Source organism: Eptatretus burgeri, unplaced genomic scaffold, assembly GCF_056783735.1.
Source record: "Eptatretus burgeri isolate ZD-2024b unplaced genomic scaffold, Ebu_testis_v1 Ebu_testis_scaffold_3155, whole genome shotgun sequence".
Classification (NCBI taxonomy): Eukaryota; Metazoa; Chordata; class Myxini; order Myxiniformes; family Myxinidae; genus Eptatretus; species Eptatretus burgeri.
Genome location: NW_028225103.1, coordinates 168,464 through 195,942, shown reverse-complemented (window position 1 = coordinate 195,942; position 27,479 = coordinate 168,464). Strand labels below are relative to the sequence as shown.

Here is a 27,479-nt window from a genome sequence, read left to right as displayed (position 1 = left end):
ACAGCTCGACGAATGTCGAAAAGAGAATTAATTTCATCAGGAAGTAATTTGCATGCAGGTGCCCGTCGCGATTTCCCGCCAAAACCTTGACTTTCATTTTGAATCAACGGCTTCGTTATGAACATATCTCAACATTACGGAGAAACATACACTGTGTGGAGATCCTGATTAATTAACCACTTGGTTTATAAGTGTTAAAATAGTCGCGATGTACTTCCATACAACGTCGAGGTGTATAGAGAGTATTTATGGGGAGCTCGGTTGGACTTCACCACATACCGACAAAATGTAATAAAAAAAAAACGGCTTCGTTATGAACAGATCTCAACATTACATAGAAACATGTACTGTGTAGAGATCCTGTTTAATTAACCACTTCGTTTATAAGTGTTAAAAATAGTCGCGATGTACTTCAATGCAACTTTGAGGTGTATATAGAGTATTTATTGGTAGCTCGGTTGGATTTCACCACATACCGACAAAATGTAATAAAAAAAAACGGTTTCGTTGTGAACAGATCTCAACATTACATAGAAACATGCACTGTGTAGAGATCCTGATCAATTAACCACTTGGTTTATAAGTGTTAAAAATAGTCGCGATGCACTTCAATGCAACTTCGAGGTGTATAGAGAGTATTTGAAAATCCAAAATGGCCGCCACGGTGCTATGTCCGTAAATGTAAACATTGATTTTTCAGATTCTCCATGTTATAACATTTCCGAAAATGTATAGGTTGTCTAAATCTACCAAGATTTTGAACGAAAATTAATTTACTGACATAGTCAACCTGACTAACCAGTTAATCACGTGACAAACCAAAACAGACCAAGAAACACACGAAAAAAAGTTCCGGGGGTGTTCGATCAGTCGATACGATATTTATGCCTGGTGTTGGTTTAACGGAGAAAGTTCAAATCCCCCTCGGCTGTTGAATTAATACCAGGTGGGGTTGATTCTGCCTGTCATCCTTCTGAGGTCGGCAAAATGAGCACCAGCTTGCCGGTGTCCTGTGTCGTTGTGGCGACGTGTCTTGGATTGTGCCCCCACCCCCCATTTTGTTGTTTTTTTTCTTTATAATTTTTTTTTGGTGGGAGACCTAAAACACTTCCCGACATCCACTAAGTAATGGGATTCGGGATCATTTAATGTTACTTTTGACAAAGCTACCAAAGCTTAAGCATTTATGATCGATTAAAAAAAAAATCCCCAAAAAATCAAACTTTGTTTTTCAAAAATTTCAAACAATTATTTTCCCTAAAACATTCCCTGGCACCCACTGATGATGTTCTGGAAGTTTGACAAAGATCCGTTCGGACATTTCAGAGAAAAATGTCGTCAGACATCCAGACGAACGTCTCTCTTCTCGTCCAGTCAATGAACCCGCACACGTCCACAGTCACGTGTAAATGAACCCACACACGTCACCTCCAAGTGTAAATTAAACCAATTTTTCTTTCAGATGTACGTACATCATGATGTACTACAAGGAAAAGGACCACTGAAGAAGGAGCACGTGGAGGCCCGAACGACCTCCTGATTCATGAAAGTGACCCGATGATTGAACCGAAGGTAAATAACAGGTGTTACTCACAACGGATACTGGATTTTGCTGGATGCCAATCAGAATTGCAAATTATTGATTTCACAACCGGAGATCAGACTGCAAAATTAATCTGAGAGCACAACCGACTGGTGTGTTTGAGTCAAGCCTGGTCTTCCAAGGTGTGACTCGTCAATCTCAATCCAGGACGACCTTGATCTACTTCCATGTTAATTTCTCACCAACATGCACAAGGAAATATGGACTTGTCCATGATGAGGAGGAAATCTTTGAAATCCATTGGAATCTGTGATGAGGAGGAAATCTCTTCTCAACTGCCTTGCTGAGTGTGAGGAGTAAAGTGACGTCATAAAAGATGACAGTGCCCTCAGGAAGTTACGTCGCTCACTCCAAGCTCAGCGGCTGTGTCTGTGCGAAATTGTCCGGTGTATTTGTCCGCATGTGTGTGCACGATTTGTGTTTGAGATCCTCCACGAACCTTGGACTATGTAGAAAATAAAACTAAGAGCCTTTGCGTCTGTTGTCAAAACCTGCAGGGGTGAAAAGTGAAAGAGTAACTCTCCATAAACGGTGTTGTGAGTTTGGTAACATTTATTGGCACAAGATTTATCAATTTGGACGTTTGGTGAATTATAGTGATCAATAAAAAGTAATCCTTTCAGTGGACTTGTAATTAAAAAAAATAATTCGTAAAACGTCACATTTGACAAACGTGTTGATAACACGACACTTGTCGCTTTGGATCTAATTAAGTTGTCATGCATGGATCAGGTGTTCGCTCCTCAGGTGTTTGCGGCTCTGAACGGGTCATGTGACCTCACTGTTCGCTGGTGTACTTGATGTTGACGTGTGGAAAGCGATGTGCCAGCTCGCCGTTAACACCAGTCAGCGCAGTCTGGGCATCTCTCGCACCATCTCACCGAGAGTGCCACCGCCTGCCCGCACACGCCCACACCAGCCAAGGTCCAGGTCCTGTGTGGAACAGTTTAAGTGTGGAACAATTCAATTACCATAAGTATTGTGTGTAGTTTTTAACTTCCTATTAATTCAAGTCCTGAATTGTACAATTAGAGAGGCATTATAGCCACCAGAATGTTTCCGCAAAAACATAACTTGACAAAATAACAAGCCCAACAAAATTGTTCAGTATTCTTAGTTATTAAGACGCTGGAAGGAAGAAAAAAGGGGATTTAAAACGATGAGGACAGGGGAGGGAAGAGGGTGTGATGAGAGGAGGAGAGTTGTTTGTTGAAAGTCACAAGATAAATGCTGTATAAACTATAAGGGCACTCGGTAGAGAGCATGCCTCCGTCAGGCTGATCAGTGTACGTCTTGTATCCCACTGATAGGCCGGATATGGATTCGGACATGAACTAAAATTTAATCGGCTTGTTCTTGTCAACCAACCAACTCATCCACCAAGTTTTGTCCGAATCTGTCGATAACTTTTTGAGATATCCTGCTCCATGTCGCTTTCGGCCTGATCTCACAATGGTGAAGAATCACTCAAAAACTTCTCGGATCCAGAACCGGATGTGGATCTTCACCAAAATCGAATCATTTTGTCGGTGTCACCTTCCCAAGCTCTCCACCAAATGCATGAAGCAATGGGGTCGGATCATACTTATAAAGTTTTGCATCGTTAGGTTAAGCGGTTTCGGAGAAATTGTTTTTTTAAAGATTTTTCTTCAATCCATTATAGTCGCCATACAATGTGACTGATGACGTTTTAGTTATCAAACTTAATCCACATGTCTCGTCGATGAAGGACGTCAACGTTTGCGTATAAACCGGTTGGGCGGTTTGAGAGAAGATTTTTGAAAGTGTTTGATAAAATCGAATATGGCTGTCATAACACGTGACCGATGATGTTTCAGTCATCAAGCTTTAATCCCCGTGGGTACTCGATGACACCGTTGAAGTTTTGCGTCGATCAGTTGGGCGGGTTGAGAAGAGATTTTTTTTTAAGGTTTTGCTAAAATCCAATATGGCTGCCAAACCACATCATCGATGACGTCATCACGATCAAAATTTCTTTCCACAAGGACAGTCAATCAAACTTCTAAGGTTTCGCCTTGATCTGTTCAACTGTTTCAGAGAAGATTTTTTTTACCTTTGTCACCGAAGATGGATGGAAGTAAATTTTTCACCCACGTCTGTCTGTCTGTCTGTTTGCTTTGTTTGTGAACAAAATATCTCAAAAAGTTGTGGACGGATGTGGATGAAATTTGGCGGAGAGCTTGGGTATGTAACAAGGACGAAATGATTAGATTTTGGTGAAGATCCGAATCCGGAACTGGATCCGAGAATTTTTGAAGTGATTTTTCACCATTGAGTGATTGAGCGAAAACGATGTTTCGCACGATATCTGAAAAACTTGTGGATGGATTGGGACACAACTTTGTGGATGAGTCGGTTCAGTGACGAGAACAAACCGATTTAGTTCATGGACGAATCCAGATCCAGCCTTTCAGTGGGATACAAAAGGTAAAATAAACTCGTTGTGAAGATACAAAATGTAACTTAAAGGCTTCCAAAGCCAGCCGCCGACTGGGAATCCTCCGTCATACATTGTCCTTCCTCGGCCCACCTGAGCTCCTGACCACTTACAAAGCTTTCGTCCGCAGCCTGATGGAGTTCCGCTCTCCCCTCTGGGCTGGTGCTCCTGCCTCTCACCTTTCTCGGCTTCACGCTGTGGAAACCAAGGCATTTCGGATCATTGGGATCTCCCACGGTGAGGCTGACTATTTGGGTCTCTCACCGGAGGCAGGTCGGTGGTCTTTCTGTCTCCTACCGTCTCCTCTCCGGTCTCGCCCCCCTCTCCGGAAATAACTTGAACCAAAAACTTTAACATTTTCACGCTCACGCCGGGCTATCGCTATAGCTCTCTGTTCTTTGAACAGCCGAGCTAAAAAAAAACCCTCGAAGGGGCGACAAAAACATTTTCAAAAAAAATGTAAAAACACAGAGGAATGAAATCTCAAAAAACAACCAAACAAGGAAGGAATGACACCACATTACAATTCCACAATCCTCACGGTTTAGCATCATGACATCTTTTGACATTTTTTTTTTGTTGTGGATTTGTGATGTACGAAGAAGAAGAAGAATGAAGAAGAAGAACGAAGAAGAAGAATAACAATGAAGAATAACACCGCATTATGATGTCACAATACGACGCAACAATCCTCTTCTGGTTTCGCGTCACGAATACATCTTTTGACGTTGTTCCATCACAATCCCACAACAAAAGTAAAATGTCAAAACACGTCGTGATGGGAATCCAAAAGAGGATTGTGACGTCGGATTGTGGAATGGTAATGCGGTGTCGTTCCTCCCTGGTTTGATTTTTTTTTTTGAGATTTCATCCCTCCGTGTTTTTACATTTTTTTATTGTATTTACATCCTGAAAGGACGATGGTGATGGTGTGCCGTATGGAATTGCTTTCGCTTCCGCCATGGCTGATTTGTCCCGCCAATAAAAGGGCTTTCTGCGCAGTGCAAGATCAGGCTCCAACAACAAATGTTCACGTAAGCGAGCTGTTCGGGTGTTTTTTTTTCCCACGACCTGATCTCATATCATTTCATCGGAGAGATCTCTCCAAACTCACAATCTCACGTAAAACAGCAATGAACTGCGGAGACCATTCACCCGGCCTTTGTGCTCGCTGACGAAACAAATTTCGTTCGAAAACAATGTTCACTGTTGCTCTGAAAAAGGCTGTTAATGCTGCGAGAGGAGCAGCGTGCGTGTCCTCAGCGACTGGGAGGTCAGGGTCAGGAATGGGACCATGTGCCGGAACAGCGCGTCGCTGCGTCCACTTTCCACCGGTACTCCAGGGGCCTCCGTCTGGCCATCCCCCAGGCAGATGTCAGGCCCATCCCCATCTCCTTGAGATGATGGTAAACCTGCAGCAACCACGAGTCACGTGGTCGGCCTATTGGCCTCCTCCACTCACGAGGCTCCCTCGCTGAGAAAATCTGGTGAGCAAGATCAGCGTCAGAAAAACGAGCCACATGTCCATACAGCCACAACTGACGCTCACCGACCATGCAGGTAACAAATCTCATCCGAGTCTCTCTCAGCAACCGCTCGTTGGGCACAAAATCTGACCAGCGATGGCCAAGGATTCTCCGAAAAGACCTGGTACCAAAGGAATTAAGTCTCCGTCTCAGATCCTTGGTCAGAGTCCAAGTCTCACATCTATAGAGCAAGACTGGAAGCACCAAGTACCTGGTATAGAATAAACTACTGGGAGAGTATGGAATAAACGCCGCCCTTCTGCTCCGAGGCGGTGTATAAGCAATGCTCGCTTCCTCACATCTGAAAGTGCCTCGTCATTTACAGCCAGCATGAAAGTTCTCGAACACACACGCGTCCAAGACGTTAAAGGTATCGAAGTCTCACCTGGACTTTGTAGGAATGCCACCGGTGGTGGAAGAGCAAGGTGAGCCGTCCTCGTGGTGACTTTCATCCGTCTTGATTGGCCAATCGCTCTCTCCGCTCTCCACGCATCACTGCGGTTCCGCCTCCTCATCTCCGGTCCATCATGCATTCCTCAACATCCACTTAAGTCCCAACATCACACAATTGTGTTGATTTTTTTCTTCTTCCATGTTCAGATCTTACATTTTACATTGTTGGATAAAAAACACCAAGCAACAAACAACGCAACATTTAATCACGAGTTCTTTGAGGTCTTAGAACACAAGAATGTGTTTCAATAACAAGGTGACAATAACTTGGTAAACCGAGTACAAATTGATCGCATTTACTTGGTTAACTCACACTAAACGGGGGGGGGGAAATCGAGGAACAAGTCCTCAATCAGGCACCAACTGAACAAGTCAGCTTGAATGGGTTGGTGGTGGTTCTGTGGACGATGATGCGTTCGGTGGTGAACTTGGAGAGGAGAGAGTGATCTATTGCCCGGTTGAGAGGGAGCGACCATTTGTCGACTACACCCAATGAGACACCGCGTCCTGATTCATCAGTGAATCGTCCGTTGATGACGACCTTTGTGAAGTCTCATTGCGCATTGCGTCGAGTGAGCGTTCTCCTCGTCTCCGCTCTGATTGCTGACGTAGATGTTCTTTTTGATGGTGCACCTGTGGGAGGATACTGTGTTGCGCATCGGCTCGGGTTCGGGAATCTTGAGGTTTTTCTTCAATTCTCTGCAAGAATATGACGTTGGTAAGCTGGCCTCTGTGCTCAATCCCCTGGCGTGTCCCTTCGTGTGGACGAGGATGGTATTCACAGCTCGGGATTCGCTCCCAATCGGCTCGGGATTCCTCATATACGGCTTCGTTTTGCTCCTTTCTTTGTTGGCTTTCCTCGAATCGCCATTTTGATTTTTTGCATGACCGTTCCACTGCCAGGTGTGTGCGTTTGTAGAACTGCGTCGGTTTGATAAATGAACGTTCATCTCGGACTTTGGGTTGCTCTAAATTCAGAACAGGTCGTGTAGGTGATAGTTTGTTTGCCTGGGATGTACCAGGTGGAGGAGCGTTGGCATTGACATCGATCGCTCTGTGCAGGCGTAAGGCTTTCTGAGTGGTCTTCTGTTGGACGTGCAACTTACTCTGTTTGGTAAGCTGCCGTTCCAGTTCCATTATCTGGAGTATCCGTTCATTTCCCTTCTTTCTTTGTTTCCTTTTCTTTGGGCTCTGTTCGAAATGACGACAAAACAGTCCCGCTGTCGGGCGTTCATGTTTGCGGGACCCTTTCGATTTGGAGAACGTATGTTTCTTTTCTGATTGGCGTGCAGGTTGTACATGCGAGGGTTCGATTGGCTGAGATGTACCTGGTTGAGGAGTGATTGTATTGACCCCGGGTGTTGCATGCAGGTCGATGACTTCCTGAGGGTTCTTGTGTTCAACCAAGCAGAGCCTCTGTTCAGTAAGCTCCAGCACATGTTTGCATCCTGATTGTTCCTGTTGCATTTGCTGGAGTTCGTCTTGCTGGTTTATCTGGTCATCTCGGAGTTTGCATTGCTGCATATTCAGATCAGGTGGTGTGTGCGAGGGTGTGTTTGGCTGAGATGCACCTGGGAGAAGAGTAACTGTACTGAACCAAGATGCTGCAGGCAAGTCCAGGGCTTCCTCAAGCTCCTTCAGTTCAAGTTCATTCGGCTGGCATTTCTGTTCGCTGAACTGAATGTGGATGTTGGTTGATCGTGGACTGCGTTCTGGCTCCATCACGTGTCCTGAAGGACCAACCAATTCAAAGAAGTGTTGACTGAGTGAAAATAATAAACAAATTCCTCATTTTGGATACAAATACTTTTTTTCTGTTTCTCCCAGTTAAAAGTTCCATTTTGTCTTTATTCGTACTCTTCACACAAGGATACGCCACAAGGAAATTAAATACAGGAGGAGGTCATTCAGCGCATCATGCAAACGCCACATCAGCACCACACCAATTTATCAACACCAGACCAAAGAAAAAAAAGGCAATTTTTTTGTACTTTCTTTTCCTTTCCAGGGGAGGGGACATGGGCGAAGACACTTTTTGGGTAAAAAAATAGACACAACAATCACACAATACCCCTTGACGAGACCCCCACCAACAACACTCCATACACGTGCACACAATCACACATCAATTGCTCAAGCTACCTAAAAGTCCTGCTAACATCCCGATAACCCGAATATCTCCAGGTACCTATCTAATTCTAATTTCAACTTATCTCCTGCTTCTGCTGCCATCACGTTTCCAGGGAGACCATTCCATATATTCACTACTCTCTGAGTAAAATGTCCCTCCCTTACTACCGTAAAAGTTCCCTCCCTCGGATCATCGGCATCTCCCCCGATGAGGCTGAGTCTTTGGGCGTCTCACTCTCTCACCAAGGTCAGGTCGGTGGTCTTTCTGTCTTCTACCGTCTCCTCTCCGGTCTCACCCCCCTTTCTGTGTCTGCGATTTGACCCTACCATATTTCTGCAGGGTGCTCAAGGTCCGCCAGCAACCCCCTTCTGGTAAAACTACCAAAATCACGAATCACTGCTCACCTTCACTCTTTCGTTCCTCTTTTTTCCCACCTTTGGAATAAACTCCCTCAATCTGTTCAATCCCATTCTTCCCTCCAGGTCTTCAAAACAGCTGTTCACCACCACCTCTTATCGTCCCCCATCCAAATCCTCGATCTTTTCTTCCCCCGTTAATCCACCCCAAACCCACCTCCTTCAAATTCCCTGCTTTCCTTCCTGAAAGTCCCTGTAATGTCCATCTTATGTACCCCATGTTCCCCGCCCCATCCCTCTCCCTTCCACAGACCTCCTCATGTCTCTGTTCCTCACTGTTTTGTCCTTCCCACTCCCACCCTTCATGTCTCATGTCCCCCTTGCTGTGCGTTGTGTATTAGCTCTCATACGAGTATCGAGAAGGTATACAAAAAAAACTTAAATAAAAACAGTCTTAACTCTCCTCTTCTTTACTCTCAAGCTATGGCCCCTGGTCTTATTGCTGTCTACTCTGTTGAATAATTCATCTGCACTTATTTTATCTTTATCCTTCATTATCTTAAACATCTCTGTCATATCTCCTCGCAACCGCCTCCTTTCTAGTGTATAAATCCCTGTCTCCTTCAGCCGCTTCTCATAGCTAAGTCGAACTCGGCCTAGAATTAATCTAGTGGCCCTGTGCTGAACCCTCTCTGTGGCATCTCTGTCCTTCAGGAACTGTGGTGACCAAAACTGCACAAAATATTCTAAATATAGCCCTCACTAAATTCCTGTACAACCTGAACACCACCTCTTTTGATTTATAATGGATCCCCCTCCGAATACAACCGAAACCCCTATTTGCTTTGCCAAAAGCTGCCTGGCACTGTGCTGCCTGCTTACCTCCCATGTCTATTACCACCCCCAGATCCTTCTCCTGTGTGACGCGCTCCAAAATTACCTCTTACATCCTGTAATCTCTATTTTCAATGTTCTTTCCCATCCCCAACACCTTACACTTGCTCAGGTTAAATTACATCTGTCAATCTTTTGCCCAATTTGTACAGGTATCAATACTTTCCTGAATCTGATCACCACCCCCTCTATCTATCTACCTGCTATCCACTTCACCTCCAAGCTTTGTGTCATCTGCACATTTGGAAAGCTTACTCTTTATGCCACCAACCAAATCGTTGATGTAAATAATGAACAGTAATGGTCCGAATACTGATCACTGAGGTACCACGCTACTTTCTTCCTCCCAGCAAGACATCCTCCCACTCACAGCCACTCTTTGCTTCCTCCCACGAAGCCAGTTTGCAATCCAATGAGCGACCTGACCAGCCACTCCACAAGCCCTCACTTTGGCGAACAACCTCCGATGTGGTCCCTTCTCAAATTCCTTCTTAAAGTCTAGATATACTATGTATAAATAATGATGTGTGTATGTATGTATAAATAATGATGTGTGTATGTATGTATAAATAATGATGTATGTATGTATGTATAAATAATGATGTGTGTATGTATGTATAAATAATGATGTGTGTATGTATGTATAAATAATGATGTGTGTATGTATGTATAAATAATGATGTGTGTATGTATGTATAAATAATGATGTGTGTATGTATGTATAAATAATGATGTGTTTATGTATGTATAAATAATGATGTGTGTATGTATGTATAAATAATGATGTGTGTATGTATGTATAAATAATGATGTGTGTATGTATGTATAAATAATGATGTATGTATGTATAAATAATGATGTATGTATGTAATATGTATGTATAAATAATGATGTATGTATGTATAAATAATGATGTATATATATAAATAATGATGTATGTATGTATAAATAATGATGTATGTATGTATAAATAATGATGTATGTATGTAATATGTATGTATAAATAATGATGTATGTATGTATAAATAATGATGTATATATATAAATAATGATGTATGTATGTATAAATAATGATGTATATATGTATAAATAATGATGTATGTATGTATAAATAATGATGTATGTATGTATAAATAATGATGTATATATATAAATAATGATGTATGTATGTATGTATAAATAATGATGTATGCATGTATATATAAATGATGTATGTATGTAATATGTATGTATAAATAATGATGTATGTATGTATAAGTAATGATGTATATATATATATATATAAATAATGATGTATGTATGTATAAATAATAATGTATGTATGTAATATGTATGTATAAATAATGATGTATATATATATATAAATAATGATGTATGTATGTATAAATAATGATGTATGTATGTATAAATAATGATGTATGTATGTAATATGTATGTATAAATAATGATGTATGTATGTAATATGTATGTATAAATAATGATGTATGTATGTATAAATAATGATGTATATATATAAATAATGATGTATGTATGTATGTATAAATAATGATGAATGCATGTATATATAAATGATGTATGTATGTAATATGTATGTATAAATAATGATGTATGTATGTATGTATAAATAATGTATGTATGCATCTATGTATAAATAATGATGTATGTATGTATGTACGTATGAATAATGATGTATGTATGTATAAATAATGATGTATATATATATATATATATATATATATATATGTATATATATATATATATATATATATAAATAATGATGTATGTATGTATAAATAATAATGTATGCATGTATATATAAATGATGTATGTATGTATGTATAAATAATGATGTATGTATGTATGTATAAATAATGATGTATGTAGGAATAAATAATGATGTATGTATGTAATATGTATGTATAAATAATGATGTATGTATGTATAAATAATGATGTATATATATATATATATATATATATATATATATATATATATATATATATATATATATATATATATATATATGTAAATATTGATGTATGTATGTATGTATAAATAATGATGTATGCATGTATATATAAATGATGTATGTATGTATGTATAAATAATGATGTATGTATGTATGTATAAATAATGATGTGTGTATGTATGTATACATAATGATGTATTTATGTATGTATAAATAATGATGTATGTATGTATAAAGAATGATGTATGTATGTATGTATAAATAATGTATGTATGCATCTATGTATAAATAATGATGTATGTATGTATGTATGTATAAATAATGATGTATGTATGTATGTATGTATAAATAATGATGTATGTATGTATGTATGTATAAATAATGATGTATGTATGTATGTATAAATAATGTATGTATGCATCTATGTATAAATAATGATGTATGTATGTATGTATGTATGAATAATGATGTATGTATGTATAAATAATGTATGTATGTATCTATGTTAATAATGTATGTATGTATAAATAATAATGTATGTATGTATGTATGTATGTATGAATAATGATGTATGTATGTATAAATAATGAAAGGAAGCAAAGAGTGGCTGTGAGTGGGAGGGTGTCTTGCTGGGAGGATGTAAGTATTGGTGTACCTCAGTGATCAGTACTCGGACCATTACCATTCATTATTTACATCAACGATTTGGATAGTGGGGTGAAGAGTCGGCCATCCAAATGTGCAGATGACACAAAGCTTGGAGGTAAAGTGGACAGATCGACACAGAAACACTCGTTTCACTTTTCTTCAATGGCAAAACCAGAGGTTTTAAACCCCCTTTTCGAGTGTACAATTCTCTACATCCGGTTGGACATTCCTGGGTGTAAAGAATTGCCATGGGACAAAGGAAATTTTGCCCGGATGCAGGCCGATTCCTCACCGACTTGACATGATGTAAAAAACAAACTCAGGAATGCAAACAAAGAGCCTTTTCATCGAATACAATTGATTGCACTTTGACATAAAAAATTAAATTTCTTTTACTTTTCCCAACTCATCGTGTCCAATGGCAGGGCCAACTATGCAAGCAAGAGACAAGACAGCACGTCATCGCATAAACAAGCAGAAAGGGTCATTCTTCGCAATGCTATTAGATTCCCCAACTGAAGCGATTTTCAGAGAAACCTGCAAAGCTTACTTGTTTGACAAAAGGTTCCACCGTGAAGAATCAAAAAACCCAAAACAACAAAAGCATTTCACAAAATCAACAGTTACAGCCACAATCAACTTTGTGTAGGCCTCAAGATTGTCCTTACAATGCCAAGACTTGCAGGATTAAAAGTCATACTATTGTACAGCTGACAATAGGATTACGAAGCATTCATCCAAATCCTACTATTGGCAACACGTCAAAATAACGTTGAAAGAATTTGAAATTCCAGTATACATGAGTAAGTGCTCATAATAGACCTTTAAAGTCCCACAGCGATTTTGCTACAACCGTACATTACACGAAGCTAATGAACTATTTATTAGTCCCCGTTGTACTTCGTCCGAAACAGGGGCTTTTGGATTTGGTGTCGATTTTCAGATCCGTGTGTGCGTGCGGGCGTCCGCAACCACATCTCAGACATGTACGGACCAATTTTATTCGTACATGGCATAAAGACAACACATGTTGGTGCACAAATGCACGTCATTCATTTTCGGGATCAGACCCAAGATGGATGACTGGCGGCCATTTTAGTTGTAAAAAAAACCCGCTGTCGAATATGAGTAGAGGACAAATGGGGCTTCTGAGGCATCCATGCAAATGAATGGGGAAAAGGGGGAAAACTCTCTGAATAAACCCAGAAAAATCCCAAAACAGGAGACGGATTCCTCCCCCTCCCATACAAATTAATGTGGGAAAACTTTCTGTCTTAAGGTCCATCATGTCAAAAGAGGAGATTGATTTTCTCCCTCTCCGATACAAGCTCATGTTAAATTGAGACGGATTCCTCCCCCTCCCATACAAATTAATTGGGAAACCTTTCTGACTCAAGGCCCATCAGGTCAAAAGAGCAGAATGATTTTCTCCCCCCCCCGACCCCCCCTTCTGACTCTCTGACACAAGGCCCATGAGGTCAAAAGAGGAAACTGATCTATGTCCCATTGAGCAAATGTTAAATTGAGACTTATAGACCAGGAGCCCGAAGGGGTCCGGGTAGCTGAAAAGCCAATCAATTTTTTTATACATCACTATGCTCTATATGCGCCTCTATTCAAGGAAATGGACGTCTGCCGGGCACATCGTGCTGGGTGTGGCCAGGAGGGTCAGGAGAATGGCACCCGAAAATTAAGCTACATCAGCTCATCGTCTAACCACTTGAAACTCATGGCAAAATGTTCAGCATAACTCCATGTACCATGACTGACCGCTGCCAGACATTTTCATTGGTGGGGTGTGTCCGCCAGACTAAATTAACTGGTACCCTAAAGTTGAACAAGATCAGCTCATGAGCTAACCTTATGAAACCAAGTGCAAAATGTTCAGTACAACCTCACATATCATGAATCAGCACTGCCAGACATTTTCTGTGGTGGGATAGGTCTCTGCCAGATATTCCAAAAAAATGACCACACCCCAAAATTGAACTTGATCAGCTCATGAGCTAACCTTATGGAACCCAAGTGCAAAAAGGTCAGCATAACCCCATGCATCATGAATCACAACTGCTAGACATTTCCATACACCGAATTTGACCGAGATCAAAGATCCTGTTAGCTTCTCAGTAGATAGCCTACTATACCTGCATGTGGGCAGTGAGTCAAGTTCTAGCTCTTCAATGTACACACTTAATGTACATGTAGCCGACCTGTGTGGTCAAACTAGATGTCAACAAGGGACAGCAGTATCAGTATGAGAGGTAAGTTTAGTTTTCGTATTCATATTATATAATATATCTCGTCATAAATAACCACCATTCATGAATCAAATTTGATAACAAAGTAAACCTTTCTATAGTGCAAGATTATAAAAATTACATACACCTCGGCCTATTTGTGATGATGATGCAGAGTGTTGATACACAACCTGCTGTTTGTTCAACACAATTCCTGAAGTTCATCTTTAGGACTGTTATATGAGCTACTGTTTGGTCTGGCCAGCTATGGCCAAGGCTTATACATTAATTCTTAGAGTAACCCTGCCCCTGGTTAGCCAATCGGATTTAGAAATGAAAAATGAATATTGACCTACACCGAGGTCGATGCAGATTTTATGCTGTCATGCGTCTGATGTCGGCCAGATGCATGTGCTTTTTGAAACCCTTTCAGGGCTGCATTCTTACAAGTGATGTTTAAATAAAGATACCGTATTGGATTGTCGAGGATAATTCCTTTAGTATTGATTGAACATTCAGCGGCCTGTATGTAAAAAAGATATCCAATGGGTGATGGACACCACTCTGAATCAGCCGTGGATCTGCTGCCAGTACCAATAATTTAAAAGCAAGTGATTTATTTTCATGAGATATTCATTGTACATTTATTCATAATTACTGGTTTTTTTTCCAGCTTCTTGCTAATGGGTTAGACATCAGAAATCTGTAGAATGGATCGAGAAGATTTGGACAAACCACCCCACGAATCAAATTCTTCATCTACCATTGTTCGTCAAAAGGGAAGCTCATTACTTTGTGTTCAACATTTGAGATTATTTAGATGTGAAGAGGACCAGCGACCAGATTCCATGGTTCCTCGACCATGTTATCAACACACATAGATCCCATTTCTTTTCCAGGACAATGATGCTGAAGGTTCTGAAGACACACATATGATTCAAGATGAGGAAGATTTGAAAGAACCACCCCAAGAATCAAATTCTTCATCCACCATTGTCAGTCAAAAGGTAAGCTCAAAAAAACTTTGTGTTAAACTTTTGGGATTGGTGAGAAGTGTAGATGACCAGCCACCAGATTCCATGATTCCATGGTTCCAGGATTCATGTTATCAACACTCATAGATCCCATTTCTCTTCCAGGACAATGATGCTTGTGGTGCCTTATGTTGCTACATCTGTGAGAAGGCAACTGACGAAGACAGCAAACTAAAAACATTTCTATCACACGAATGATTTTGTATTGGCAAGCAATGATGAATCATCCCTAAGGTATCATCCTCCTTGTCAGAAGAGTCACACAGCAGTGAAGCGCCCGAAACAAGCACCACCAGCCAATGATGAACCAGCTGCCAAAAAGGCTTGCATAGAGACGAGACGATGGAGTGTCCTCCCAAAATCAGACCAATAGGGCATGTTGAAAGGGACTTGCATTTTCAGTGGAGTCTGGACCCACATTTAGCCACTGCCAGTGTCTGGGACAATAATGATGCTAATATAGAAACATTATATGGGAAACAAACCCTACATGCCACTGTCGGCCACACTTACCAGAATGTGCCCCAGGATGACAGAGAAGCAACTGTTCAGCCAACAGAATTTCGTGATGTGCGAAACCGACGGAAGTTTGTGGGGAATGAACGGGAGATACCTCCATTTAGAAAGTCACTCAACCAGGCTGTGTTTGTGAGTTCTACTGCCATTCCAAAACTGCCATTCCTCTGAAACCATTGGATATATATTGTTTTTGGAAGTTGAGAGAAGGCAACACATCTCTGCATGCTGGATTTGTCAGCCAGTTCATTAAGGACCCTTTGCCACTTGAAAGAATTTCCTACATGGACCCTATATCAAGATCGCCAACCAATAATGATGTGGTCAAGGAGACGATGATCCGTACTATGAATGTGGCAAAGGAAACAGGGCAGGACTACGCAGTTGTCACTTATGATCTCGATTAAGCTTACTCGATACAGGCAATTGAAACTCCATTGTTTGACAAGCTAGTGATACTGCTGGGCAATTTCGACATTGAGCTAGCTTTCTACGGTGCAGTTGGTACCATGATAAACGAAAGTGGAATAGAATTCATACTAACAGAGGCAGATGTCTTGGCAGAAGGATCGATGATGGGATTCATCAAGGGCAAGTTTTACAACCGATGCACCCGCATTCACGAATTGCTTGGGTGGAAAGGTCATGAGTGAATTTGTGGCTTTGAGATCAAAGTCTTATGCTTTTACGTATGTTGATAATAATGACGTTGAAAGGTGTGATAAGAAGCTAAAGGGAATAAAGAAAAATATAATCAAGGAAACAATGAACTTTAAGCATTATTACAACTGTTTAACCTTAAAGAAGGAAGAGTACAGAAAAAAATGAATACAATAAGAAGTTATAAACATTAATTATATACAGAAGAGATCAATAAGAAAGCATTAGGAGCTTTTGATGATAAAAAATATATATTTTTGAGAATGGAATCAAGAGTTTCCCTTATGGTTATAAGTATAAGTGTTAATATAAGGGGCGTCTTTTTACTGATTTACAAATGATAGAACCAAGCAATAACCAAACCAAAGAGTGGAGATGTAATCAGCCTTGGTATTTAAATGGGAAACATAAAGAATGTGAGAAATATCAAATAAGTCTTATTGAAGAAATAACCGGGGTAAAAGTAGAGAAAACAAATAAACAGATAAATTTAATTACAAATAAGTTGGAGGATGTCAAAAAAAAAATTAATATCCTGGAATGGACTGAAAACTTTGATGGTTATCAATTGAACAATGGAAAAACAATTTACTACAATCTCAAAACGATATGTGGATCAGGAGGTTGTCAAACAAGAGCATTAAGAGAAGTTTATCATTTTATTTCTGCTCAACAAAGACACATAAACCAAGAACTAAGTTCTAAAATAATATTTGTGAATATACTCAATGGTGATGAATGTAATAAAAACTAGAACGGGCACTCGTAGAGCGCATACCTTCGCCGCAGCCACTAGTTTGAACATGGCATGAGAGTGAAATGAGGAACTAAAATTCCACTAAATCTGCTCGGGAATTTCGCAAATTTAAAGTTCATGATCCGGATTTTGTGAAAGGATTTTGTTATTGGAACTATTACGATTATGACAATTTTAGGTGATTCGATGTCCCGAGTGCCGAACTCTGTAGCATGTAGGGTCGGATTCGGTCGAATGTCACTGACCACGCAGACACGACCTGGATCAAGTAGATCATGTTTTCAAATCCGAGCGAGGACAAAAACGTCATTTTAATTGGCGTCTAATTAAACAAGAAAGTAAAACTCCTCTTACTAAACCATGAGCGAAGCTATGTGCATATCAAACTATACCAAGTCTCCTTAATGAAAATTTGTTGTATTTTACTAAGTAACTAAGTTTGGTAGGGCCCTTATGGCCCTTGTTGCATCAACAGACACACAGTTTAGAGACAGAGATATATTCTAGTTATTACCTTTGTATTAAGTTGTCCACAACGCATCTCAATACAAATATGCATTTCGTGACCCCCATGACCTTTGACCCACAACCGCTACCTAGGGTGACAATAGTACTATACCTTGTGTCATTTCAGAAGATGGGGAATTGAACACTGAACAATTTGGAGTTAATTTGATGTAAATCGGAAACATATTAATCGTTTTCATCATGAAAAAACGATGTTGACCTTTTTGTGACCTTGACCTTTGATCCGATCACTCCCAAAATCTAATGGATTTGTCCTTTCATGATGCCAAACAAATCCAAAACAATTAAAGCCTCTCTGCGTTTTGTTTTTTTTGCGTTAAGTTGTCCACAACGCTTTCCGATATAAATGTGAATTTGTGTGACCCCCTTGACCTTTGACCCCCAACCGCTGCCTTGGGTGACAAAAGTACCATACCATGTGTCATATTAGAGGATGGGGAATTTAATTTTGAACATTTTGGAGTTAATTTGCTGTAAATCAAAACAAAATTGACAATTTAATCGCGAAAAAACGATTTTGACCTTTTTGTGACCTTGACCTTAACCTTTGATCCGATCGCTCCCAAAATCTAATCGATTTGTCCTCTCGTGATGCCAAACACATCCACAAAATTTCATGACAATCTGCGAAGTGGTTTTTGTGTAATGTTGTCCACAACACTTCCCAATCAAAAACTCCATTTTGGTGACCCCCTTGACCTTTGACTTCCACAGACTAATATAACTAGGGTTGCAAACACTATACCATACGCTATATCAGTGGATCGCGATTTGAATACTGAACATTTTGGACTTAATTTGATGTAAATCGGAACAAAATTGACACTTTAATCGCAAAAAAAAGATTTTGACCTTTTTGTGACCTTGACCTTGACCTTTGATCCGATCACTCCCAAAATCTAATCGATTTGTCCTCTCATGATGTCAAACAAGTCCACAAAATTTCATGACAATCTGCTCAGTGGTTTTTGCGTAATGTTGTCCACGACGCTGCCCAATGAAAAATGCTTTGTGGTGACCCCCTTGACCTTTGACCCCCAACCGCTCCCTAGGGTAATTACGCCACACTTTCATGTGGCATAGCCTAGAATGTAGAATTGAGTAATGAACATTTTGGTGTTGGTTTTATCTCGTTCGGATAAAAATTGACCACGTTATGACGAAAAAACGATTCTGACCTTTTCGTGACCTTGAACTTGACCTTTAATCCGATTGCTCCCAAAAGCTTCGCCTGGCGTCCTCGAGTAACTGCACATCATCTCTGAAAATTTCATGCAAATCGGTCCAGCAGTTTTTGCGCAATGTTGTCCGCACACATATTTACCAATAAATAAATACACAGGGGTCAATACAATACCTTCGTCAAACGAAGTTTGCGAAGGTAAAAATTAATTTATTACCTCGAATAGAACATGGACAAATATTCATTGGATCACTCTTTGAGAGGAATGAAAATATAAAAGGAAATCAGTAAGTCTTAGTTTAACATTTGTTCAATTGGGCAGAGATCAGTATCCTATTTTGACCTCATGGACCTTGTGTCAGAGAGTCAGAGGGTGGGGGGTGGGGAGAAAATCATTCTCCTCTTTTGACCTGATGGACCTTGAGACAGAAAGGTCTCCACATTAATTTGTATGGGAGGGGGAGGAATCCGTCTCCTGTTTTGGGCTTTTTCTGGGTTTATTCAGAGAGTTGTCCCCCTTTTCCCCATTCATTTGCATGGATGCCTCAGAAGCCCCATTTATCATCTACTAACATGTCCTGGTGGTGGACTGGTGGCCGTTTTAGTTGTGCATCATTTGAGCTCGTCCTTTAACTCCACACAGCAAAATTACTAAAACAATGGGGACTGTGACATTTTATGTCTCTTTTACTTGTATTTACTTCTGCTTTCGTTTTCAATGTATAAAGTGCATTAAAACACCGCGATCTTACTTTCTTCTCCCGTTTGCTTGTTCTTGGTTTGCGGCACATGCGGCTCCAGTAGCCATTGAATCAGTTCCTGTTCTTGCTGTTCCAGTTGCTATGAAGAACAAACCACAGATTTTGTTTCATCAAATCTCAAACCCCACATCTGCACAGGCAGCCCACCAAGCAAGAACAACGCCCCCACACAGCCATTAACCTGTCAAGTCAGAGTTCATGGACCAGGAGGCAATCAATATATCGCAGAGTGAAGGAGAACAGCATGATCGCATGGGCTTTTCATCAATGTCGATGGCAGAAGCTGCCGAGGCCTCAGTAGCAACCGATACAAAAATGACATCCGAATACCCAACCCAGTTGTGTGCCAATAATCAGTTTTATGGTGAATTGTACTTTGAGCAAAAAGTCAAAGGAAAAGAAAATGAGAATTTTGGATGTACCATCCTGGATATACAGTGCAAAAAGAAAGTGTACACCCACTTTCAAAAATGTCACCTTTTGTTGCCTTATCGCCTGGAATTAACTTTCATTGAATCAAACTTTTCCTATTTTTTCAAACTATTTTGTAAAAATACAAAATTAGACTATCTTGGTTGGATCAGTGTCCATTTCCCTGAGTTAATACTTGCTGGAAGCACCTTGGTTAGCCCTATCTCTTAATGGTGAAGAATCACTTAAAAAAACTTCTAGGAGTCGGATCTGGAACCGGATCTTCACCAAAATCTAATCAGTTCATCCTTGTCACACACCGAAACTGTCTACAATTTTTTTTTGAGACATCTTGCATACAAACAAACAAACAGACAGACAGACAGAAAGGGGTGAAATCACAACCTCCTTCACCTTCGGTGGTGGAGATAATAATCAGAATCAGTGCAATTTAACACAGGTGGTCTGTGATTTTGAAGATGATTGGTTACACCTAAGCTCACTTACAATTGCTGTTATAAAAGGAGGGAAGGAGGGGAGGGGGGAGGGGGACACTTATCCAACCAAGATATTCCAGTTTGTGTTTTTCATGAATTTTCTGAAATCTGTGGAATTTGTTTTTCACTTTGATGTTGGGTTAAAAATACAAAACTTCATTTTTTTACTCCCGGATTTCCCGGGAGTTCGGCATCAAACCAACATCAGTCTGGCGGATCCTCACTCAGGAACTGAAGCTTTCACCATACATCAACTCTATTCGGCATAATCTGAGTCAACATGACATGAGGAGACTTGATATGTGCAATTGGCTCAGTGACAGGATGGAGTGGTCCCCAAACTGGATCAACCTGATGTGGAGCTTTCCTGGTTTGAGAATGACAATAGCAGGATGGTGACGATCAACAGTGAGTGCTACCGAGCCGTGCTCCAGAAGTTCTATAATGATCTGGCCGAAAAGGTCACCCAAACAAATTCAGCATGACCTGGTTTAAGCAGGATGGTTAACCCCCACCTGCAGCTGGTGACACCATCACTTTCCTGCGGAAGCTTTCAGAAAATTCCTCGTTGCCCTGGGTAGCGCACATGACTGGGCACCCCATAGCCCAGACTTGAACCCTCTGGACTACTGGTTCTGGGGGCTGCCAAGGGCTCTGTCTACGCTAACCGCCATGCCACACTGGATGATGTGAAGCAGGAGTTGTCAGACTACCTCCAGGCAAGGCCACATGAGACCTACAGGAAAGTTGGACATAACTTTGGAGTCAGGATCAATGCCTGTCTGGACTGCGGAGTGGCACACATCGCGAACGTCAATGACAATGATTTTGTGTAAATGCCAATTTCAGACCTTGGACTCTCACTAACTCGAGCAGTGATTTACTCCAATAGCAATGAGTGACAGAAAATACCATGTCATAAGCTTTCAAGAAATGTTTGGTTCACATTCTTGAGGATTCTGTTTCTTTGTAAATAAACATTTAAAGTTGCATCACTCTTTTTTGAAACATCCGGTATAAACAGATTGCCATTTTCTTCAATCATATTTTCACTCACAACTGCTAAGTCAGTCGATTATCACCACTATGCCAGTTATTGCAGTCCTGGATGAATTAAATCATATCCAATGACAGGGCTCATGAAGGATCAGCTCATGAAGCAGATTGAGGTCATGTGTTTATGCTTCACAGATCATGAGACTCAAACCTTTGGTGAAAAGGACTTCTAGTTCCTGGTTCCATCACGACTAGAAGCCACATTCTCTGCTCTGAAAGGCTCTTCCAAAGTTGAGTGATGTCTGTTCTGGAATTGTCCTGCTTCATAGCTGTTGTTCATTGTTCATGCAATGCGTTTGTGTCTCGAGTGGCTTTGCGTGTCCTTGTTCAACCGTGCGTTACTTTGAGTCTCGTTCAAGTTTGTTGTGGGATTTCCTCCATCCTCATTTTATGGTTTTTTTTTTCATTCCTATGCTTGTAACACCATCAACCAACCATCAGCGTGTTGCCTTTTCTGCTCTGTCGCCATGGTCTTCTGTGAGCCCGAATTTCATAGAAAAATAAACGAAGAGAAACAATCAAAAAAATGTTTCCTTAAATATGGAAGCAGAACAAACTTTCGGGAAAACATGGTGGAAATGTTGCAAACAAAATCATCCAGAAAGAAAATATGGATGACACTATAAAAGTGCCTGAACACCTAGATACAAACCAGCATTGCAAGTACCTCCAAATGTTGCTGAATCTGGAATTGTTGCCTGCGGACCAGCTCTTCTTGCTGTTGTTTGAACTCCACCATGAGCATGTGTGACTGGAGGTTTTGCTGTCTCTGAGCCAACACTACCTCCTGTGGAACCTCAGGTTTAGGAGCCAGCACCACCAAGGGCCCTGGTGGACACAGCTCATATGATATTCATGAACATCAAGGCACATCAAGGAGTAAGCAAAATTCGGAAATTTCATCGGATGATCATGACCCAGCATGGTATGGTACCTTAAGGCCAAGGTATGCTGCTTCCACATCAAGACCAATAATTAAGTGTGAAAAATTAAACAAAAACATTCTAACTTGTCAATAACAGGTTTCAACATGACAAATTGAAAAAAAGGGAAGAGCACAGGAAAACAAGTGAAGCATTGTTGAGAGCAGAACTTGGCTTGGGATTTTTTAAAAAAAAAGCAAAACTATTGCAAAATAATCGAAATAATAGTACATTTGTTGAAAAGGTAACAATGCTAATATTGTTCCAGTTGTGGGGGTTAGATGGAAGAATTTAAAAGGAAGTTTAGCATTGTGTAAAGTTGCTTGGTCTGTGGACGAGTAGGAAGCAACTCGATGGAACTAAGTTAGGGAAACTGTGAGCTTAAGTGTTACGTGTCACCAAAAGGGGTGGTGCAGGGTCAATTAGATAGGGATGAAGGACAAGTTCCCCTAGTATGTAATTGCCCCACTGTGACTTTTCCCAATGTTTTTGTGTTGCAAACCGTGGAAGAATTGTATTTTTATAACCTGACCAAGTCGGCAAGAAGACCAGCCTCCAAGGGTGACGGTGGTCGAAGTCACGCACACGAGGCTGATGATTGATGGGAGTGGCAGGAAGAGGAGGCCGTGGGAGGAAAGTTATCAGAGAGGACGGGGCAGCAGCTCGTAGCAACGAGGAACGCACGAGTGCAGAGTGAGGGACGCATGTGGTCGAGAGAGAACATAGCTTAGAGATAACCTGAAAGAACAGCGCTTTAAGGCTGGCTTTCCTTCGACGCATGAAGAAGACGGCACGATTCTCGTATTCCTGCTGAGGCTAATTGGCTCGTATACTGAGCAGATCACTGGCCATCGACTCTTCGCTGGTCGAATGAGACGGGCCTCAAAGCCTCGTGTATATCACCGAAGGGGACGGCGCCATTCTCAGCTGCACGGGGTCTCTGAGCCTTGGTGTTGAATACCGCTCACAAATTGCCTGACGTACTTTTATCCCGCTGCAAGAGAGCGACTTGGCGCTATTTTGCGCGTGGCTCCACGGGCAGGACGAAGCACCTCGATTCCAAGTTCCACAAACGCCATCTCTGGACCAAGTTAAGTGCCGGAATAAAGGAATGATTTTCTTTTATTTTGTTTCCCCTTCTCTGTATTTAAGACTGTGTAGAGGAGCCTCAATTTAGATTTTAGGATTAATTTACCCCACGTATTATTATATTCTGATTATTGTTCCTTGTAAATATTTTGATTGTCATTAAATTCCCGTGTTTATTGCCCGTGTATTTGTTGTGGGGTTCGACTATAACCTCCCCCCCCCTGCCCCCGCCCCGTGCTGTACATCCATCTGTACTTCCGTCGTTCCACCATTGAGCCGCGCCCCTCCCGCGCACGTTATAATCTCCGAGGATCAATGTGTCCGCCACCTAATAAGGAAAGACCGCTTGGCTATCCGGTCTGGCGGTGTTAACCGTCCGTCACCACAATTTGGGGAAGGGGGATTAACCTGGACCTCCAGCACCGCGACAATAGGATTACGATGCATTCATCCAAATTCCACTGATGGCAACACATCAAAATAACGTTGAAAGAATTTGAAATTCTATCATATATGAGGAAGTACCAATCATAGACCTTTCAGTGCCACAGCGATTTAGCGACAACCGTACATTACACGAAGCCAATGCACTTCTATTTTATTAGCCCAGTTGGAATTAGTCCGAAACAGGGGCTTTTGGATCTGGTCTCGATTATCATATCCGTGTGTGCGTGCGTGCGTCCGTAATCGTATTTCAGACATGTACGGACCAATTTTATCCGATCTTGGCAAAAAGACAACCGCATGTTGGTGCACATACATACGCTCGTTATTTTTTTTCGACATCAGATCCAAGATGACCGACTGGTGGCCATTTTAGTTGTAAAAACTCAATGTTGAACATGTGCTCCACAATTCCTCGGACATGCATTCACCGGTGTTGTTCAAACTTGGCACACAGATATAATGAATGATGGTTTACCCTAACCTGAACAAACACTGCAATCTTACTTTCTTCTCCCTTTCGCTTGTTCTTGGTTTGCTGCAGTTTCCGCTTCACTGGCCTTCGCACAAGTTCCTCTTCTCCTTGATGTCCCATTTGCTATGAAGAACAAACCACAGATTTTTTTTCATCAAATCTCTACCCCACGCACAGGCGGCACGCCGAAAAGGAACGTCGCCCCAACACAGCCATTAACCTGTCAAGTCAGGATTCATGGACCAGGAGGCAATCATCTGTGTGGTCAATCACATAAAAGGGTGAAGAAAGGAACTTCTCAACAGGTTCATAATCATCAATATTCTGAATCATCAATAAATCGCAGAGTGAAGGAGAACAGCATGATCGCATGGGCTTTTCAGCAACGTCTATGGCAGAAGCTGCCGAGGCCTCAAAAGCAAGCAATACAAAAATGACATCCGAATACCAAACCCAGTTGTGTGCCAATAATCAGTTTGATGGTGAATTGTACTTTGAGCAAAAAGGCAAAAGAAAAGAAAATGAGAATTTTGGGTGTACCATCCTGGATATACAGTTCCAAAAGAAAGTGTACACCCCCTTCCAAAAATGTTACCTTTTGTTGCCTTATCGCCTGGAATTAACTTTCATTAAATCAAACTTTTCCCACCTTCATTAACACATTGTCACCCACAACTTCCATGTGAAAAACAAATTGTACAAATTTCACAAAATTAATGATAAATACAAACCGAGAATATCTTGGTTGGATATGTGTCCATCTCCCTGTGATCATACTTGGTGGAAGCACCTTTGACAGGAATTACAGCTGTGAGTCTGTTGGGATAGGTCTCCACCAACTTGACACACGACCTGAGCCTCGTCCTGGTGGAGGAGTTGCTCTCTTCATCAAAGACTCCATTCCTCACTCACCATACACTGCCCTCACTCCCCCACACCCCAAGGAATACCTCTGGCTACGGTTTCCCCTCCACTCCCACCTCATGTTTATATGTGTACTGTACCATCCACCAAACAGTGATGACTCCATTTACACCTCAATATCTAAAAACATGGACCAACTTCTATCTTCTCATCCAAACTCTCTCTTCCTCTTATGTGGTGACTTCAATTGTCATCATGCCAGTTAGCTAGGTGTGGGTACCTCTCTCACCTGTCATGGCACTTCAGCAAAAGCTTTCTGCGACTCATTGTGACTGACTCAATCGGTCAATTTCCCGACTGGATCTCAACCAATGGTACTCCATCTTCTGGATCTGATTTTCCAAATTTCCCTGATAATATCTGCTGCTCTTCCTGCACTCCAATCGGTTCTTCTGATCTGGTGTATGTTCCCCCTCCACGCCCTACCTTACCTCAAATGGCCGCACTGCGGATACTGCAGGTGAAGAGGCTGAATGCCTCAACTCCGTGTTTGCTTCTAAATCTTGTGTCCGAACCCCATCGCTTTCTGTACCCACTTTTCCCAGTCCCACCCAACTGTCCGTGGAATCTGTGTCCTTTTCTCGTGACAAGGTGGAGAGTTTGCTGTCAAACCTGGACTCAGATTCTGCAACCGGTCCAAATGGCATCAGGCCACGTGTCATAAAAACCTGCTGCTCTGCTCTTGCTCACCCTCTCTCTGTTCTATTCACCCTCTCATTTGCTTAAGGTCATCTGCCATCTGCTTGGAAATCTGCTAACATCACTGCCCTGCATAAAAAAGTGCAAAAACAGATCCTTGCAACTACAAACCAATCAGCCTTCTCCCAATCATCAGCAAGGTGATGGAATTCATCATCGCTTCTGATATTAAATCCTTCTTCTTCTCCAATGGCTTGATTTCCGATCATCAATTTGGTTTCAGACCAGGTCACTCTTCCCTGGATCTGCTTCTTCTGCTCTCTCAACAATGGATGGAGGTCCTCAATTTCAGAAATGAAATCAGAGCCGTATCCCGAGTCATATCACATGCTTTTGACATGGTCTGGCACCCTGTCCTGCTCACCAAACTCTCTTCCTATGGTATCCAAGCGCAATCTCAACTCATGGCTCGCAGACTTCCTCTCTTGTCGCAGCCAACGTGTGGCCCTAAATGGAGTTCTTTCATCCCCTCTTCCTGTCCAGGCTGGAGTTCCTCAAGGCAGTCTTTCGGGCCCTGTTCTTTTTCTGGTTTTCATCAATGAAATCTCTGAATCTCCAGAAAATCCTCTTTATCTCTTTGCTGATGACTCTGATGACTGATGACTTTGCAGATTGTCTACCAGACAATCTGTCATCCCTCAGACCAGCAAGCAGCAGCTTCTTCGCTCTCTCCAGATCTGGATAAAATCACAAACTGGTCCAACACGAGGAACATGTCTTTCAATCCGGACAAATCTCACATGGTCACTTTGTCTCTCCGAAAGGACCGTTTGGAACCCCCCCCCCATCTACTTTCTCAACAATCCTCTGGAAGAAGTCCTTTCTTTCAAACTCATGGGTCTCACTATCTGCCATGATCTTTCCTGGGAAATCCACATTTCCAACCTTGCCTCCAAAACCAGTCGCCGACTGGGAATCCTCCGTCGTGCAAAGTCCTTCCTCGGCCCACCTGAACTCCTCACCACATTCAAAGCTTTCGTCCGCAACCTGATGGAGTATTGCTCTCCCCCCTGGGCTGGTGCTCCTGCCTCCCACCTTTCTCGGCTTCATGCTGTGGAAACCAAGGCATTTTGGATTATTGGCATCTCCCGCAATGAGGCTGATTCTTTGGGTCTCTCACCACAGGCAGGTCGGTGGTCTTTCTGTCTTCTACTGCCTCCTCTCCGATCTCGCCCCTCTGCTCTCTCTGCGATTTGTCCCCACCATATTTCTGCAGGGCACTCAAGGTCCGCCAACAACCCCCTTCT

The 27,479-nt window shown here is 41.5% G+C and overlaps 1 protein-coding gene and 1 long non-coding RNA gene across 34 annotated transcripts in view; one reads left to right on the top strand and one right to left on the bottom strand.

The window, feature by feature from the left end:
• The first annotated feature begins 63 nt into the window (after positions 1-63).
• Positions 64-15,055, top strand: LOC147006716 (uncharacterized). The gene is made up of 3 exons (XR_015054632.1): positions 64-946; positions 1,463-1,572; positions 14,949-15,055. It is a non-coding gene; the product is annotated as an uncharacterized LOC147006716 (long non-coding RNA).
• LOC147006715 (uncharacterized) overlaps positions 2,138-27,479 on the bottom strand; it is a 77,597-nt gene continuing 52,255 nt past the window's right edge. For 18 of the 33 annotated variants that reach the window (XM_085868027.1, XM_085868029.1, XM_085868021.1 and 15 more), the window contains 5 exons: positions 24,642-24,732; positions 22,346-22,506; positions 19,706-19,793; positions 5,973-7,779; positions 2,138-2,536 (listed from right to left, as the gene is read on the bottom strand). In XM_085868027.1, the coding sequence (XP_085724153.1) occupies positions 6,524-7,779; positions 19,706-19,793; positions 22,346-22,506; positions 24,642-24,732 (1,596 nt within the window). In that variant the 3' untranslated portion in view covers positions 2,138-2,536; positions 5,973-6,523. Of the gene's footprint in view, positions 2,537-5,972; positions 7,780-14,182; positions 14,262-18,948; positions 19,032-19,705; positions 19,794-22,345; positions 22,507-24,641; positions 24,733-27,479 lie in introns of those variants that run through there. The other 15 variants (XM_085868036.1, XM_085868038.1, XM_085868034.1 and 12 more) reach the window with 15 other exon arrangements.